General features: G+C 47.9%; 1 protein-coding gene across 9 annotated transcripts in view; it reads left to right on the top strand.

Annotated features, from left to right (window-relative positions):
- The window catches only part of LOC147710582 (zinc finger protein 618-like), a 998,795-nt gene extending 980,476 nt beyond the window's left edge, over positions 1–18,319 (top strand). For all 9 annotated transcript variants that reach the window (XM_086921256.1, XM_086921253.1, XM_086921260.1 and 6 more), the window contains one exon: positions 16,731–18,319. In XM_086921256.1, the coding sequence (XP_086777382.1) occupies positions 16,731–18,241 (1,511 nt within the window). In that variant the 3' untranslated portion in view covers positions 18,242–18,319. The remainder of the gene's footprint in view (positions 1–16,730) is intronic.
- Positions 18,320–18,992: the final 673 nt, after the last annotated feature.

Raw genomic sequence — 18,992 nt, 5'->3', positions numbered from 1 at the left:
CTTGAGCTCCCTGCTCCGGCCGTGAAGACTTATCTCCTCACCGAGGTGCTTCAACCGCCAGTAAACGCTTCGGAGCCTATGCTGAGTTTAATGAAGCCCTCATGGACGTTCTGATGGGCACTTGGTCCAAGCCCTCTACAGTGCCCCCTGTGGATCGGAACTGTTCCGACACCACCGCCCGTCTCAGGGCGACCCCTGCTTTCTGTCCGTTCACCCTACCCCTGAGAGCCTGGTGATCCAGCCCTCTACGTCCCAGACCGCGTTCCCGGGCTCCTCCAGATCGGGAATCTAAAAGGTTTGACAAGTTTGGAAAGAAACTGTTGTTCTCACCAAGTTTGGGGTTAGCGGTCTATCAACACCGCTTGCGTCGTCTGTGGCTCCGCGTCCGTCGTCTGCGTCGTGATTGCCGGGATGACGTCGTCAGAGTACTTAGATGCCGCCCTCGCGCGCTGACATCCGTTCTTTTTTCCGCACCAGCAAGCGCAGATCTGGGAAGGGCTAGTACCCTAGTAATTTTTTGACAAAATGTTTGGCTATTCTTTTTGAATCGATATCGACTCCTGGTGCCAGTAGGGTTGCCTGGATTCAAGCCGTGCAACGCCTGTCACCGGTGACCGACCCTCACCGCCGGTGTCTCTATTGCCTCGGGCCGACCCCGACAACCTGCCTCGGGCCGACCACGACAACAAGTCGTGCCCCGACTGCCTGACCTTGACCTCGAAAGCTAGGCGGGAGTGGTCCTGTAAGTTCCTCGAGATCCGGCAGTCGGCTCCGCGCCGCTCACAGCCCCGGTACGAGGAGGAAGTTGAGCCACCAGTCGCGGAGCTGGAGCCGTGGACAGCCAAATCCAGAGAGATGGCTTTTTCGGCCGTTCCTTTCTCCAGGACTTTCTGGTGTGATCTTGGTTCGCAGACCTACCACCAGGGTTGGTATTGCTGGGGTATCTATTCTAAGGCAAGGAATCTAACACTAACCCGTTTCTTTCAGATGCACAAGTTACTTACACTCAGTAACGATATATCTGTAAGAAACAGTAGTTAGTGTTTGATTCCTTACCGCTCCCCATCCTTCCCGATCTGCAAACCGATATTTAGGGTTAAGGTATCTCCCTTTGAGGGCCCTAGTTTCATGGCACCAGTGTTGGTTCTTGCATGGCTCTGTGTTCCTGGTGCAGAAAGCTGTGTACAGAACTGACGTCAGCGCGCGAGGGCGGTGTCTAAGTACTCCGACGTCATCCCGGCAATCACGCCGACGACGATGGACGCGGAGCCGCAGACGATGCCTACCGACGCGCAAGGGTACTGCTGACGAAAAATCTTTCCGGATCCAGTCTGACCTCTAGGGATATTCTAAGGTAAGGAATCTAACACTAACTACTGTTTCTTACAGATTTATCATTACCGAAGGTAAGTAACTTGTGCATCAGTGGACCCAGCACCAATGTTGTCTCTCTGATAGCATTCAGATCTCACAGGAGATGACTTGGGAACAAATGGGGTGCAGGAGAAAACCAACCCTACCAGTGGCTTGTCACTCTTCCTTCCCCATTTAGAATTCACGTTTGACTGATGTATATTTTCTGGAATAGGTGAGGGTAATCTGGGAGAGGTGATCTGATGCCTCTCGCCTTAAGCAGAGTTCCACATCAACTTTTTGGAGCTTCTGCGATTTGTCTGGCCTTGATTACCTTCTTACTGACTATTAGGGGAAGTCTGGTACAGGTATTAATGGAACAACATGACCATTGTGTCGTACTACATCTAGCAGGGTACGTGGGGGTCCTGTGCTCCGTCTCTGGCAGAGATCATTTGATAGCCAACAATATGGCAGTCCCTGAATGCCAGAGAAGATGTGTTGAGCAGACATAGCCAGCCATACCTCAACTGATGCCTTTAGCCTGAGGTCACACAGGACATCTTCGATCCCTGGGGAAAGGGAGAGATATCCAGTGATGTGGAAGTCTGGTAGGTGCAATAGCCAGGACACATCTCTAGAGAAATGACCGGGGAACAGGCCAACATCCAGGTGTCCTATGTGGCCTTCTAGTTCGGTATGTAGGGTTACTAATATACTTGAGTCAGCTACAACCTGATGTTATGGGATGTTGATGTAAGGCTTGTACCTCCCTCTGTAAAACTGCGTTTGTTAGACAACATAAATATCTGAAAGAGACACGTTAGTGATAGATTCCTTACCTTAGAATATCCCCAGGCGTCAGACTGGATCCGGCAACTTTTGCGTAGCAGTACCCTTGCGCGTCGGTAGGCATCGTCTGCGGCTCCGCGTCCGTCGTCGGCGCCATGGGCGCCGTGATGAAGTCTTGCGACTCCGATCGGTGCCGTAGGGATGCCTGGTTTCAAGCACTGCGAGGATTGCGACAGCACGATGTCGGTCACGGATTCTCACCACCTGTGCCTAACTTGTCTAGGCGTCGACCACGATGACAAGGCCTGCTCCGACTGCCGGGCCCTCTCTTCGAAAGCCAGGCGGGAGCGGTCCAGCAGGCGACTCGAACTCCGGCAGTCGGCCCCGCGCGAGGTCCCGGTCCCACGGGAGGTCGAGGGACAGGTCGCGGGGACGGAGCCACCAAAGCTCCGGGAGTCGGCACCACTCCTCCGAGTCGAAGTCGTCAGGTAAGAAGCACAAGGAGTCGAAGAGGCGTCATCGCTCTTCTGAGTCCCCCCGACGCTCGCGCGATGCGGCCGGGGGTTCGGGTGACACCGCCCACGCGGCTCCTTCGGAGTCGCGGGCGTCGCCACCCGCCCCATACCCTCCGGTCCCTGGGCGAGACGCGACGCCGGAGGAGATCGAGCACTTCCTCATGGCCATGAGGTCCCTTTCTCCTCCGACGGGCTTTGCGGCGCCTTCGGGCCCAGCGGACCCGTCTGGGGCCCCTAGCGGGTCAGGAGCTTCGGCCCGACGCCGCCGGCGCCGCAGGGCCCGGCGCCGCAAGGTCAAGCGGTCCCGGCGCCTTCGGGCCCGGTGTCGCGGGACCCCACTGGACCTTCTTCGGGCTGTGGATCGTCACCGGTGGACCTTACAACCCCCCTGGCGTCGGTCCGTCTGGTGTCACCCCCGGAGCGGTCCTCGGGCGGCGCCGGCCCCGATGCCTCCCATGCTCCTGTTCCGGCATCGGAACGGCGCCGCTGGGCACCGCTTTCGACGCCGTATGGAGATTTTCACTTCTACGAACAGGCCCCATTGATTGACAGCCCTGAGTATCAGGAGATGGGTGAGGAGGAGGATTGGGAGGGGTCTGAGGATCCTCTGACCAAGAAGTGTCAGTCTCATGAGGACTGGGCAGGAGACCTTGGGGAGGCCAGTGGCCTGGACACCTCTCCAGACACTGGTTTTGTCTCCCCTCCTACCGTGGCTTCGCAGGAGGGGGCAACGTATAGTGTGGTGTTGACAAGGGCTGCCAAGGTCTTGGGCCTTGAGCTCCCCGTCGCGGCCATGAGACTAACCTCCTCACTGAGGTCCTTAAACTGCAGTCAAGCTCGGCCGAGCCTCTGCTGCCCTTTAATGAGGCCTTGACTGACATTCTTTTGGGCACTTGGTCCAGGCCCGCTACGGGTTCGCCCGTGGATAGGAACGTGGCCAGACGCCACCACCCGGCCCCGGGCAACCCATGTTTCCTGTCCACCCACCCCATCCCCGAGAGTCTGGTCATCCAGGCCTCCAATTCCCAGACCGCATTCCCGTTGGCTCCGCGGACAGGGAATCCAAGAGGTATGAGAATTATGGAAAGAAAATATTCTCCTCCCTTAGTTTGGGACTGCGGTCTTCCAACACCGCATGCCTCTTGGGCCGCTACACCCACTCTCTGTGGGAGACGGTTGCGGAAGTGCTGTCAGGGTGTCCGTTGGAGGTAGGGGCCAAACTCGGCTAAGCCCTTGTGGAGCGCCGAGATGCAGCCAAATAGTCTATCCGGTGTGGGCTGGATACCACTGACTCGCTAGGCAGAGCGATGGTAACGACGGTGGTGGTGAGACGTCACGCCTGGCTGAGGTCCGCCAACTTTTCGGCAGATGTCAAAAACACTCTGATGGACATGCTGTTCGATGGCCGTCGCCTTTTTGGCGACAAGGCAGACCATGAGCTTGAGCACTTTAAGGACTCCAGGGCTACTGCCAAGTCCTTGGGCCTCTCGGCCCGCGCCAGCAAATGGGTGCCTTTCGCTCCTTTCGAGGCTAATGAAGGGGCGCCCCCACACGTGCTGCCAGCCACACGCCGCAGACTAACATCCAGCGCAGTGGCGGCCGTGGAAATCGCCTTGGAGGCGGTCGGGGACAATGGCGAGGCCAGTCCACACCTTCCCCCGCAGCATCCGCCTCTAAACCCTCCTAGTCCGTGCTTCCCGGCCCATGTGACACCTGTGGGGGGCAGGGTTTGCCATCACCACTCTCACTGGCGCACTGTCACTTCGGACAGGTGGGTGCTGCAGATTGTCCGGAGGGGCTACTCCCTCCCCTTCGAGACGACCCCTCAAGCCATGCCACCGCAATACCACCGCGTATCAGGGGATCACTTGCTGCTTCTGCAGGAGGAGGTTTCGGCCCTCTTGGCCAAGGGGGCCATCGAGCGCGTTCCTGGGCCAGAAGTACGACGTGGTTGCTACTCCCACTACTTTCTGTTACCCAAGAAGGGCAAAGGGGGCCTACGCCCTATCTTGGACCTACGGAACGTCAACGGCTTCCTCTGGAAGGAGAAGTTCAAGATGCTGACTCTGGCTCAGGTCTTAGCTGCCCTGGAACCAGGAGACTGGATGGTAACGTTGGACTTGTAGGACGCCTATTTCCACATCCCCGTCCTGCCGGCCCACCAGCGTTACCTGCGGTTCACGGTAGACCACGAGCACTTTCAGTTAACCGTGCTCCCCTTCGGCCTTACCAGCGCCCCACGGGTGTTCACGAAGGTGATGGCAGTGGTCGCAGCTCATCTGCGCCGGTTAGGGGCCTCAGTCTTCCCCTACCTCGACGACTGGTTGTTGAAGGCGGGCTCGCCCCAGACAGTCGTCAACCACCTCCAGACAACGGCAGACCTCTTGCACCAGCTGGGGTTCTCCATCAATGTGCCAAAGTCACACCTGTGCCCCTCTCAGAAGCTCCTTTTCATCGGAGCGGGTTCTCGACTCGGTGCAGTTTCGGGTTTACCCAACCGAGCAGCGGGTTCGGGATATACAGGCTCTGATTCCAATCTTCCAGCCTTTATCTCGGGTTTCGGTCAGGTTGATGCTGCGGCTTCTGGGGCTGATGGCTTCCTACATCCTTCTGGTGCATCACGCCCGGTGGCGGATGCGGGCTCTGCAGTGGGACCTGAAGTTTCAGTGGGCCCAGCATCAGGGCAACCTTTCCGACCATGTCCTGATCTCGGAGGGCACTGCGAGACAGCTGCAGTGGTGGCTCACGGACCACGATTGGGTCAGCGGCAGATCCCTCTCCCTTCCCCAACCGGAGCACGTAGTTGTGACGGACGCGTCCCTGCAGGGCTGGGGAGGCCACATGGGAGAGGCGGAGATCAGAGGCCTCTGGTCTCCGGCGGAGTCCCGGCTCCATATCAACCTTTTGGAGCTGCGGGCGATTCGTCTGGCACTGAAGGTATTCCTCCCCTCTGTCCGGGGGAGTGTAGTGCAGGTGTTCACGGACAACACCACCTCCATGTGGTACTGCAACAAACAGGGCGGGTGGGGTCGTGGACCCTCTGCCAGGAGGCTCTGTGCCTCAGGCAATGGCTGGAACATCAGAGCGTGACTCTGGTGGTTCAACCCCTGGCAGGTTCTCTGAACGCCAGGGCGGACGAGCTCAGCCGCCGGTGCATGATGGATCACGAATGGAGTCTGAACTTGGACGTGGCGCAAGGTCTCTTTCTGCAGTGGGGAGAGTCTTGGTTAGATCTATTCGCCACTGAAGAGAACGCGCAATGTCATCAGTTCTGCGCGTTGGAATTTCCAAGGCGGCGCACGCTTGGAGACGCTTTTCGTCGCGAGTGGAATTGCGGTCTGTTTTACGCCTTTCCGCCTATACCACTTCTGCCCAGAGTGCAGAAGAAGATCAGGCACGACCGGGCACAAGTCATCCTTGTGGCTCCGGACTGGGCACGAAGGTACTGGTATCCCGAGCTACTCAGTATGTCAGTCGATCCCCCGGTTTGTCTGCCTCTTCAGGAGGACCTTCTGTCGCAGCAGCAGGGGACGGTCCTCCACCCGAACCTGTCCAGTCTCCACCTCCATGCTTGGAGATTGAGCGGCGACAGTTGAGGCAATTTGACTTGCCTCCTGAAGTTTGTAACATCATTCTGGCAGCCAGGCGTCCCTCCACAAAGTCGGTATACGCCTGTAGGTGGAACAGATTTGTGGCATGGTGCACAGCAAAGGCTGTGGATCCCCTCTTTCTGAGGTTCTTCTCTTTCTTCTCTCTCTTGCCCAGCAGGGCTCTGCTCTGGGCACTAGCAAGGGCTACCTTTCTGGTATTTCAGCCTTTTTGAGGCTGCCTGATCAACCTTCTTTGTTCAAGTCCCCTATCGTTAATCGATTCCTGAAAGGCATCACGCATACGTACCCTCCTGTGCCCTTGGTGATGCCTCAGTGGGACTTGAACTTGGTTCTTACATTTCTGATGTGCGCTCCCTTCAAGCCACTCCACAACTGTCCTCTTCACCTTCTTACTTTGAAGACTGCCTTCCTGGTAGCCATCACCTCTGCCAGGAGAGTGAGTGAGCTCCAGGCTCTATCTTGTAAACCTCCCTTTCTTTCAATCTATCCGGACAAGGTTGTGTTACGGACAAGGCCCTCCTTCCTACCCAAGGTAGTCACGGCCTTCCACATTGGGCAATCTATCACCCTGCCCACCTTCTTTCTGCCTCCGCATCCCTCGAGAGGAAGAGAGGCTCCACCGTCTGGACCCAAAACGTGCGCTCTCATTTTATTTGGATCGCACACGCCAGTTCCGGGTGGATGACCAACTCTTTGTTGGTTACGTGGGCGCTAAGAAGGGGAAAGCGGTGCACAATCGGACCATCTCCCGGTGGATCATCTTGTGTATCCAGGCGTGTTACTCCTTGGCTAAGAAGGAACCCCCTGTGGGGCTGAGGGCTCATTCCACTCGAGCCACAGCGACTACAACTGCTTTGGGCCGAGGTGTGCCCTTGCAGGACATTTGCCAGGCGGCTGCATGGCCCTCGCTGCACACGTTTGCACAACATTATTGCCTGGACAGTCAAGTCCGGAGGGATGGCTTCTTTGGCCGTTCCGTCCTCCAAGACTTTTTGGTGTGATTATTGGTTCGCAGACCCACCACTGGGGTTGGTATCGCTGGGGTATCTATTCTAAGGTAAGGAATCTATCACTAGTGTGTCTCTTTCAGATGCACAAGTTACTACTTGTGTAACAATATATCTGTAAGAGACATTAGTTAGTGATAGATTCCTTACCGACCCACCCATCCTTCCCGTTCTGCGAACCGATATCTAGGGTTAAGGTCATCCCCTTTCAGGGCCCTAGTTTCATGGCACCAGTCTTGGTTTTTGGCATAGCTCTGCGTTTCTGGCGCGGAAAAACTGTGTCTAAGAATTGACGTCAGCACGCGGAGGCGGCGTCTAAGTACTCCGACGACGTCATCACGGCTCCCACGACGCCGATGACGGACGTGGAGCCGCAGACGACGCCTACCGACGCACAAGGGTACTGGTACGCAAAAATTTCCGGATCCAGTCTGACGCCTGGGGATATTCTAAGGTAAGGAATCTATCACTAACTAATGTCTCTTACAGATATATCGTTACACAAGTAGTAACTTGTGCGTCAGGCTTGTGCCGGACTGGTTCAGGATATGTTGACCTATGTCCTTGCTAGCCACAGTGCACCATCTCTACACCTAACCCTACAGGGCAAGAAATGTGTGTGCAACCTAAGATCATGACAACCCTGATCCCCCAAGGAAATTGTGGTAACAAATCTAGAACCTTTCGCTCATGCTTACCCAAAGAAGTACACACAAAATATTCAGCAAGGCTTTTCAGTATTTATTGAAGCGTTGTGCTTCTTGCATAAAATACATGCATTGCGATAATTAGTAGAATGAAACAGAGTAGCGTAATTAGCATCACAAGAACAGTGAACAAATGATCATTTCCACCATTGTGCTAAGACGGTGAATATATGCAGGCATATAAGAATTAGGTATAGTTGTACTCCTACCGGGTTTTTTTTCACTGAGACATAAGTTTAGTTTATTTATTATTATGCATGATTAATTAAAACAGTTGCATACAGTACATTTCACAATAAAATCAATCTCATTGCATTAAAAGGATAAAAATGTAAAGGTTTTAAAATAAGGCACTTTTATGTATACAAAGAACTTTTAAGATAATATCAAAAGAGCATGACCCTAGAAACAGTCAGCGCTGGGTCTTTTGAATGGCAGTTCAATAAGGAGTTCCCCTTTCGACAAGTAAGGCGACCTGTAACGACTGTTATTTATTGTTTGGTTCTTTTTTTACCTTTTGCTACCATATTCTATTGTGAGAGTCGGAGTTACAAGTTGACACAAACAGTTTCCAATGATGTTGCTATTACTGATTAGCTTTTTTTCAGCCTTGTTGCAGTCAGTGCAAAAAATGTTATGAGGCGGCAGTTTAGCTGTACTAAAGATGGATTAAAGCACAGCATGACTGCTGCCTACAAGACCTAATAATTAAACAACAGGGGGTGGTGATGGACAGAGTTTCTGAATTAAGCAGAATACTCTCACCCAGTCAAGAGATCAGGGCTTAATCCAACACCGTTTTTTAGCTCACTGCACCATCCCAGCTCAGAACCTGGCTATATGCAAATTAGTCTGTCCCTGGCCCAGTGTATCATGGGAACAGGGCAAACCAAACTACCAAGCCAATTCTTTCACTGGGAAGGAAACAAGCTACCGGGGACCGGTTTCTGGCATTTCAGCCGTCTTCGGCCCGGCTTGCTTGAATCCTGATGGTGCAATGAGCTAGGGACTCACGTCTGAGTATACCCTTCCACGCTTATGGTGGACAAAATAATTAAACAACAGGGGGTGGTGATGGACAGAGTTTCTGAATTAAGCAGAATACTCTCACCCAGTCAAGAGATAAGGGCTTAATCCAACACCGTTTTTTAGTACACACAAAATATTCAGCAAGGCTTTTCAGTATTTATTGAAGCGTTGTGCTTCTTGCATAAAATACATGCATTGCGATAATTAGTAGAATGAAACAGAGTAGCGTAATTAGCATCACAAGAACAGTGAACAAATGATCATTTCCACCATTGTGCTAAGACAGTGAATATATGCAGGCATATAAGAATTAGGTATAGTTGTACTCCTACCGGGTTTTTTTCACTGAGACATACGTTTAGTTTATTTATTATTATGCATGATTAATTAAAACCGTTGCATACAGTACATTTAACAATAAAATCAATCTCATTGCATTAAAAGGATAAAAATGTAAAGGTTTTAAAATAAAGCACTTTTATGTATACAAAGAACTTTTAAGATAATATCAAAAGAGCAAGTGACCCTAGAAACAGTCAACGCTGGGTCTTTTGAATGGCAGTTCAATAAGGAGTTCCCCTTTCGACAAGTATGGCGACCTGTAACAACTGTTATTTATTGTTTTTTTTTTTTTTTTTACCTTTTGCTACCATATTCCATTGTGAGAGTCGGAGTTACAAGTTGACACAAACAGTTTCCAATGATGTTGCTATTACTGATTAGCTTTTTTTCAGCCTTGTTGCAGTCAGTGCAAAAAATTTTATGAGGCGGCAGTTTAGCTGTACTAAAGATGGATTAAAGCACAGCATGACTGCATGCCTACAAGACCTGACACCATGCTGATTGAAGAATGGCTTCAATAACGTTTTCCGTAGGTCTTTTAACTTCTCACAGATGCATATTATGTGGATTATGTTCTCCACACCACTGGTGCACAAACGAAAGGGCTGGTCACCAGCCCTTCTTTCCCAAGGTGGTAAAAACTAGTTTATTGCTCCGACTCCCATACGGAGCCGTAAAAATCTTTCCATGGTCGCGATTTTTACACCATCTTTGAGATGGGGTTGGGGTTTAATAACGTTGTAACTGTTCAGCACAGCCCAACCGTGAGCTCATTTTGATAGCGCTTTCTTGTCCTCTAATGGTGAAATTAGTCTTGTTGTCTTGGTAACTTAGGGCCCGATGTAGGTCGGTCGGTAACGGCCGAAAATCGGTATTTTCGGCCGTAACCGATCGGTAAAAGGGTAACCGGTATGTAGGGGGCATTATTTTACCGAATCGGTAAAATTACTGATTCAGTAATTTTACCGATTCTGTAAAATAAAAAATCGGTAAATTTACCGATTCTGTGCCACCCATTTGTAGGTGGGACTCTTCAGAGTACCAGGAGCCTTACCGAATCGGTATTTTACCATCAAATCCAATTTGATGGTAAAATACCGATTCCGGTGTGCATGCACATGTGTGCATGCACACCTATGCCATGTGACAGGCAGACCTGCCCTTAGGGCATGTATGCCTGCCACATGGCACCCAAGCCTGTTTTGGGGGTGCCAGAGGGTGTCAAAGTGACACCCCCTGCACCCTTGCGAAAATCGGTATTTCAAAGCTCATAGGAATGAATGGGCATTACCGATTCGGTATTTACCGAATCAGTAAATACCAAAATCATCCGATTCGGTATTCCAGCACATCTGGAATACCTACATGTCGACACCATAGATTTACCGATTTTCAATTAACGAATCGGTAAAATTCGGTAATTTAAAATCGGTAAATCTATTTCACCTACATCTGGCCATAATTTCTTAAAAGCTGAGTTGCCAATTGGTGTATTCCAGGCATCTGTCAAGCCTAACGTGTTGAAAGACTCTGAAGGTAACCCTACCTAGCGCTCCCTCACCAAGTTTAGCCTAGGGAGGGTGATCTGCAAAATCCCTGCTAGGATTGACTAACTCCCAGTTACCTGTGGGTGTCATCTGGCTGTCTGTAGTGGTGTTGAGCTGAATATCTTGCGTGTTATGCAGGAATCAGCTGAGCTGGAATTCCGACATGAAGTGACCTCACTGTGTCAGCTGAGTACTCGTCTGCCTACACACAGAAGTGATTATGTATTTATAATGTTAAAAAAACATGTGGCCATGTTGCAACCCTTGTTTGCCCACAATATTTTGTATTCTAGTTGGATAGCGAAGTTGCCAATTGCACAAATAAGAAATATGACATTTGCACAGTAAACTTTATCCCTCGTACTAAATGTTCAAGGTGTGGTGATAATGTACCTCACACAGAAAAAAGGGGAGAGGGTCAACTACTCCACTACCCCAACCCTCCAATTGTAACCTTCACACACTAAGAGGGGTAGAGAGGAAAAAGGACCTGGATAGAGCATGCAGGGGCACACACTGTTAATAAAAAACTGCCCTACATACATAAAATTGTGTGTGACATGCTTCATCATCGGGTCTGCTTACAATACACCCCGGCGAAGCCACGCACAGGGTTGAGCATAGGGAATGGGGTAACATAAACAACACAAACAAACAAAACATATATAGGTAGGCGAGTACAATGTGCAACTAACCATGACCGAGAATCGTGATAAGAAAAAAGTGCAGTGGAGGTGATATTAAAACTGCCTCATGGGTACTCTATTTATTATTTTATTCCAGAGCCCCAAGGACAGGATTAAAAGTTGAAAAGGATGGGTATATTTGGGAGAAGTTTGGGACTCACATCAACCCTCCCAAGACTGCTAAAGTCAACATGTTTCGACCGAGTTTCACTGTGCCCAAATTCGAGGGTCACCCCGGTCTTCTTCAGGACTCCTTATCCACCCCAGTCCAAACCCTTTTACCTTGTTTTGGTTAATATCCAGAGTATGTAAGTGCAGTAATCCTGCTGTGTGGAGGTACTTCCCCTAACATGGGACACATGTACTGCAAAAATAAAAGATATGCATCAAAAATTATCGCAGAGATCCCTGTTGTGAGATAATAAGTCTCCATTAAACTCTCCTGAGCTGTGTTGTACAATGTCCCCTCTCACAGCCATAATAGGCCTAGCAACACAGTTGGATAACCCAGAATTGCTCATTCAGTATCCGAGTACAGGGAAAAGCTTAAACCCCCACACTTCTAACAGCATACAACGAAGCCCCCCTCATATTTACGATAAACATCCTTTCCACAGGACAAAGCAACTGCGAGGTATCGTTCTTGACCTCATAAAACATAAAAACTGGCACCCGGTCTGCCACACTCACCGAGTTTATCGTTATCCCAGGCTTGAAGTGGCAGCGGTCTAGATGAACCCCCGAGGACACAACCTAGGAGGTCAAAAAAACATATGGAAAAGACACAACTTGATCCACCATCTTAATAACACGTAATTGACCTGTCCCAAAAAACACCGGACTGTGTCCCATTGTTGTTAGAACCCAGGTTACAGGACAGTGCAAATCCAATCAAAATCGCCTCCCGTCTCGCGAGTTCTACATGCCCGATAACCCACTTACTGTCCCTGTCAAAGGTCTCTCCGTTTTCATAACAGTTGAGGTGAAATGAAGAAGCGGATTCCTGCTGTTCAGCCACTCCAGAAAATCATGAATGGAGCACTCGTCCCCCTTCCAAATGACTAGGACATCGTCAATATAATGACGCATAGTCTTATATGGGAAGACCAAGGACAGGAAGTGTCATAAATCATAGTTTTTTCAAAGGCTCCAACGTAAAGTCCCGCCAGGCTCGGGGCAAAAACACTGCCCATGGATGTGCCATGGGTCTGTAAATACAATGTTCCCTCATATTCAAACAAAATTCTCGGTCAGGACTATTTCTGCCAGATATAAACTGACTGCCCTAGGAGTAAGGTAGGGCCAGTCTGCGGTAAACAGGAGGTCTTCTAGGACTCTAAGTGTTTCCCTTTGCGGGATGTTAGCGTATAAGGCCTCGATGTCGAGGCCTAAGAGAAACTCAGTCCCTGAATCAAAGGGTAAGTCCGTCAGATGTTGCAGGATGTCAAGAGTATCTCTGAGATATGCTGGAAGCTGCTGAACCAATGGTTTTAGATAGAAGTCGCAAAATTGAGACAGAGTTTCCAGCAGCGAACCCATGCCAGACATAATAGGTATTCCGGGTGGAGGTCTGGATGGCTTATGAATTTTTAGGAGAACATAAAAATATGGAGTTCTCGGCTGTTTGTTTACCAAAAATTCAGCTTCGTGATCAGAGATCCAATCGTTAGAACGGGCCTCCTCCACTAAGGAAATAATCTCTCTTGTTATTTCCTCCCTGGGGTCCCTAGGTAACTTCTGGTAATTTCTCACATATATATATATGTACTCACCTAAATGTATATGTTTTGTTTGTGTTGTGTATGTTAACCCCTTCCCTATGCTCCACCCTTGGCGTGGCTACGCCGGGGTGTATTGTAAGCAGACCCGATGATGAAGCATGTCACACACAATTTTGTGTGTGAGTGAGGGCAGTTTTTTACTAGCACTGTGTGTTACCCCGCATGATCTATCTAGGTCCTTTTTCTTCTCTACCCCTCTTAGTGTGTGAAGGACTGGTGATAATGTACCCACGAAGTAGACACGCATGCAAATGTATGTCAAAAGTAATCGTGTGTAAGAGAGAAGGCAACTTCAGAAACAAGAGTATGTAAACTGCGGTGTTACTGCTAGGCCTGTCCTGACCATGTGGCAGTGTAAGTCTTGTGGACAAGTGTTATCCATTCACTAAAGGTGGGAGTTCACTCTTTTCCTGATTAGGATAGGAACTTGACCATGGTAGAAGATTAGTTCATTGAGATTTGCTCCTGAAGAATTGCCGCAGATCCTTTTGGATAATATAGGCATGAAACATGTAGACCTATTCATTGACTAAGCAATCCATAGATAAACGACCATCCAAGCACTATTTAGTAAGAATATACCAAAATCAGTTTCTACTTGTATTCTCAGGTCTGTTTTTAATCTTATCATAGACCACACTAATGAATAAAAACGACCAGTAGGGTTCTATGTTAGTTTTAATCACCCCTTACCATACTTCCTAAACAGTCCTGTTGATGTCCTCCAACACTGGGGATATTTGAGTTGCACTGTTGACAAACTGATTGGTTATAAGATCTCCAGCAAAGAGCCCCTTTGTGGGCCTACTGGGCATTGCAGAACCTGCCCAAGGAGGAGCATGGCCCGATGATTAAGCATGCGAACCTAGGGTGGGTGAGAGCTTTGGTTCCACTCAGCACATTCTTCCAGTGACCTTCACGATCTGAGCATTGACTACTTGAACTAGGATCGAATATGGAGTGGTATATTTGATTTCTATTTGAATACATTTGGAAGAGCTTATACTGGAAACAAATCTCTCTCCGTCCTTCTGATTCATGATACTGATGTGTGGGTATGCCATCTCGGTCATCTGCAGGCTATCGCTGTAATGTATTGTTTGTTGCATCATTGAGCCAGCACAGCCTTTCAGTGGACACAGTTAAGGATTACTTGTCGACCCTTTTATCTTTTTGTTTGCCTGGGAACCCCCCTTTTTTTTAGCCAGTGGTTGTGATACATTGTTTGGGAGGACTGATGCGATGCATATGTTCCCTCTAAACCATTTCTCATGTATCAGTGGGACCTAAAGCTAGTCCTAACATTCCTTACGTGCAAGCCATTTGACCCAATGCTCAGTTGCTCGCTACAGCTTCTGACAAGCAAGACAGTCTTTTGGTTCTCTATCACTTCTGTGCGCCATATGAATAAAATACTGGCAATCTCCCTACACATTTTCTTCCTGGACAGATTGGAGCTCAGGTCTTTGCTTGCCTAGTATCTCCCTTCCATTTCAATCAACTGACTGACATTTTTCACTCCACCACAACACTCGAAGGAGGAAGAAGCGCTCCATGTGCATGATCTAAGAAAGATTAGAGTTTCAGATTGGCCATATGAGAGCCCATCATGTCGGTGATAAGCTTTTTGTGGGGCTTACTGGGACCATCAAAGGCAAGGCGGTGTAGGTGGATAGTCTTCTCTATTACAATCAGTCTCTTTGTAAGGCTGCTACTGGTTAGGGATTTGGGAGGTATGCCAGTTATTGACATCTGCCAGAGGGTGACATGGGTGTTGGTACACACATTGAGGAGGTACTACTAGGTTGACTGCCAGGTCCAACAGAGGGGCTATTTTGCCCTCACGGTCCAGTAAAGTTGCCTAATCCAAGTCGACTCCTCAGATGTTCAGCCTTTGGGAGGTACAGCTGCGTTATCTTTTCTAAAGGTGAGGAAATTGTGGTTTAAGTATTCATCAGAAGAACAAGTTATTTACCTCTGATAACGCTCTTTCTGGTGGATACTCTAACAGCTGATTTCTCACAGCCCTCCCGCCTCCTCTTTCTGTCGAACGGACTACTGAACAAATAGAGTAAAGTTCAAAGTTAGATTTTGGCACTGAGGATGCTGCTGGAGGTAGTTGAGGAAATGGACTACAGAACTGCTGTGTTGTGCTTCTATGAAGCCCTGTTTTTTCATTTCCGGAGAGGTATGAATTCACTAGCTTGAGGTGAGCATTGTTGAACAAACCTCCAGATCCGTCTGAAGCCTGAGAATATTCTAAAGGTAAGGAACCTGCATTTAGAGTAGAATTTGAATGCACCACTGGACCAGGCACAGGGGAGTAAATGAATATATCGTGTAAATCTGGTTGTGTATTGATGGAAGCTGTGTCCGAAGAACGTAAGGATTTGATAGCGAAGGAAGATATCAAAACAATGGGGATAAAAGAGTGGCTTTCTCATTTTGTGGTAGTCCACAAACTTTTGAATAAGGTGTATTTGTGTGAATTTGACTGTGTAATGGATGGATTCACATACATTTCCTTTGAAAAGTTCGTTAAAACTAGCTATAGCTAAATACTTTTCTGCTCTGGATCTCACTTCATATAGCACTAGACAGACTGCATTCCTAAAGATGGAATTCGTCATCCTTTAATATTGTTGATGGTGTTTTATTATTAGGCGCATGAAGTGTGATTTGTCAGTATCAATGGATTTCCAATGATTCAATACAGGGTTAATGAAAGGGGTGAAAGGTGTAGTGTTCTTACATGATATTTTGAGATATGGCAAATTGGAGAGGGGTATGTTGGGAATCCACAACCCATTTAGAATATTAAGGCAAAAGAGAATGACAGTGCCCACAGAATGCTGTTTTGAATGTCTTGTAGAAAATATGACACGACATTTCAGGTGAGAAATGGAGAACAACAAACTTAATGGAACATATCCTGATGCACCTGCAGCAGACACAAAAATTCACTTTTAGGAATGGCTATGTTCCGGTCAAAGATTTTTAATCCAGTTTACAGATAAGGCAGTTAAAATGAAACTACATGGAGCGGCACTAGAACTTACAAAAGGAGATCACCACTGCATCTACTTTAAATAGATTGAGGATTGGTTCAAAACCATTATTGCCAAAAATGTGTGTTGTATCGGCCTAACAACCTTCGAATACAAGTCACAGATGAGAGCTGTATCAGAAGTGTGTGTCATTATACTTACTGACATTTCATACCTAAGCAATGAAGACGTAATTCTATGACAATATGCAGTGGTACTGATCGCAGTATTTCTGTGGGCAGGTTGTACTGTAAATTTAAATATTAAACTGTACAGAAATATAATTAATATATTTGTGCCCTTTTTCCCACAGCCGGATCAGTTGCAGCAGTAAATAGTTCCTTGCCTGAAAAAGAACGGCAGCGCATTGCTGAAAGGCTGTTACGGGTGATGTGTGCGGATCTCGGAGCCCTTAGCGTGGTGAATGGAGTGGAGTTCATCAAACTAGCACAAAGCCTTGTGGACGCTGGAGCTCGCTATGGAACCTTTTCTGTGACTGAAATACTAGGCAACATGAACTCACTTGCTCTGAAACATTTACCTCGTATGTATAACCAAGTGAAAGTAAAAGTAACCTGCGCCTTGGGCAGCAACGCTTGCTTGGGTATTGGCGTCACATGCCATTCTCAAAGTGTTGGACTTGACTCCTGTTTCATCCTAACAGCTTATCAGGTAGAATGCAACCAAATAAAGAGGTACGTCTTAGGGATCAAAGATGTGGACAACAGGGAAAATGGAGATTTCATCCATCAGTGGGTACAGAACGTTCTTTCAGAGTTTGTAATGTCGGACATTAGAACAGTTTACGTCACAGACTGCAAAGTCAATTCATTTGCCTTCTTGAAGGCGGGTATGTGCCTGCGATGCTCTGCTTGCGCATTGAACTCTGTGGTGCAGAGCGTATTGAATAAGCGGACACTACAAGCACGAAACATGCATGAAGTAATTGAACTACTGAATGTCACTGAAGACCTAGCAGGATCCACTGGTCTCTCAAAGGAAACGTTTGGTTCTTTACAAGAGACCTCGCCCCCACCCTGCTGGAATTCTGTTACTGACTCCCTTTTGCTTGTTCATGAGCGCTATGAGCAGATCTGTGAATTCTACACAAGAGCAAAAAAGATGACCATCATCCAAAACCTGAACAAACATTTGCTGAGCAACTTGGCTGCCATTTTGGCTCCAGTAAAGCAAGCAGTAATCGAGCTAAGCAACGAAAGCAAACCCACTTTGCAACTTGTGTTGCCTACATATGTGAAACTAGAAAAGTTGTTCACCTCTAAGGCAAATGATGCAGGAATCATAAGCAAACTCTGCCACCTCTTCTTAGAAGCTCTGAAGGAAAATTTCAAAGTGGACTCTGCACACAAAGTAGCTATGATCTTAGACCCTCAGCAAAAGCTGAGACCAGTTCCACCCTACCAGCACGAGGAAATAATTGGCAAGGTATGTGAGCTGATCAATGAGGTCAGGGAGGTTGGAGTGGAAGAGGCTGAGTTTGAACCAACAAATAAGAAAGCCCGGCCAGCAGATGAGACACCAGACGTCCAGGAGGATGACCGATTTGGGAAAAATGAAGTTTATGATTACTTACAAGAACCTCTTTTTCAGGTCACTCCTGATCTGTTTCAGTACTGGTCTTCTGTTACTCAAAAGCATACAAAGTTAGCCAGACTAGCCTTCTGGCTCCTAGCTGTGCCTGCTGTTGGAGCCCGAAGTGAATGTGTTAGTATGTGTGAACAGACACTCCTAATCAAAAGACGGAGGCTGTTGAGTCCAGAAAATATGAACAAACTCTTGTTTTTGAAGTCAAACATGATTTAAAACCTCATATTTTGCATTTGTTTTCTTGAATGAAAAAATTACTTTTCCTAATTAAGACAATAAAATTTAAGTTAAAAACACTGTGGACCTCATTGCGGATGCCCCTGGAAAAGATGTGCTTTTTGAAAATGAAAACTAGGTAATGAAAGATAACATATAATGGTAAATGACTGTAAAGTGGGCTGACTTTCATGAATTTTGCTGTGATTTCAAAGTGGCCAATGAATAGAGGATAAAGGCTCTCAACGCTAAAGGCAGCTAAGCTCCAAAGAGACTTGAAGTGTATTCTCTCTGGCTCATTCGCTGTGGTAATGAACTATTCAGTCAAACAGGCATACAACTCTGAGCGTTTGCTCCTACAGTATGAACATTTGTTACACCTTCAGGGCATTTGTGCAGCCTTAATAACTACTCGTTGCATGTTAGAAAGGCAGCTGCTTCTAAAGTGACAAGTATCTTCAAAATCAGGAAGGAGAGTAACTTAAACACTTGTTTTTTACATAAAAGAGGAACATTTCAAAATATTGTTACTAATAGTATCTGTCCTCACTTCCTATTTTGTGGTTTTGATATTTTTAGATAGAGGTTTTACTTTTAGATTTGATTTAGAAATGAAAATAATGCATTAATAATTGAATGTGTTACTGTTCTGTTTTTAGAATTTAAGAAATGTCATGTTTTCTAAATCCACATTGCAGACTACTGTTTGTCATCTCAGTTTGTGTACCTTTCAAATTATCAACTTTACCCG

This window comes from Lissotriton vulgaris, chromosome 5 (genome assembly GCF_964263255.1).
Source record: "Lissotriton vulgaris chromosome 5, aLisVul1.2, whole genome shotgun sequence".
Lineage (NCBI taxonomy): Eukaryota > Metazoa > Chordata > Amphibia > Caudata > Salamandridae > Lissotriton > Lissotriton vulgaris.
Note: the sequence above shows the minus strand (reverse complement) of the source record. Positions and strands in the feature narration are given on the sequence as shown.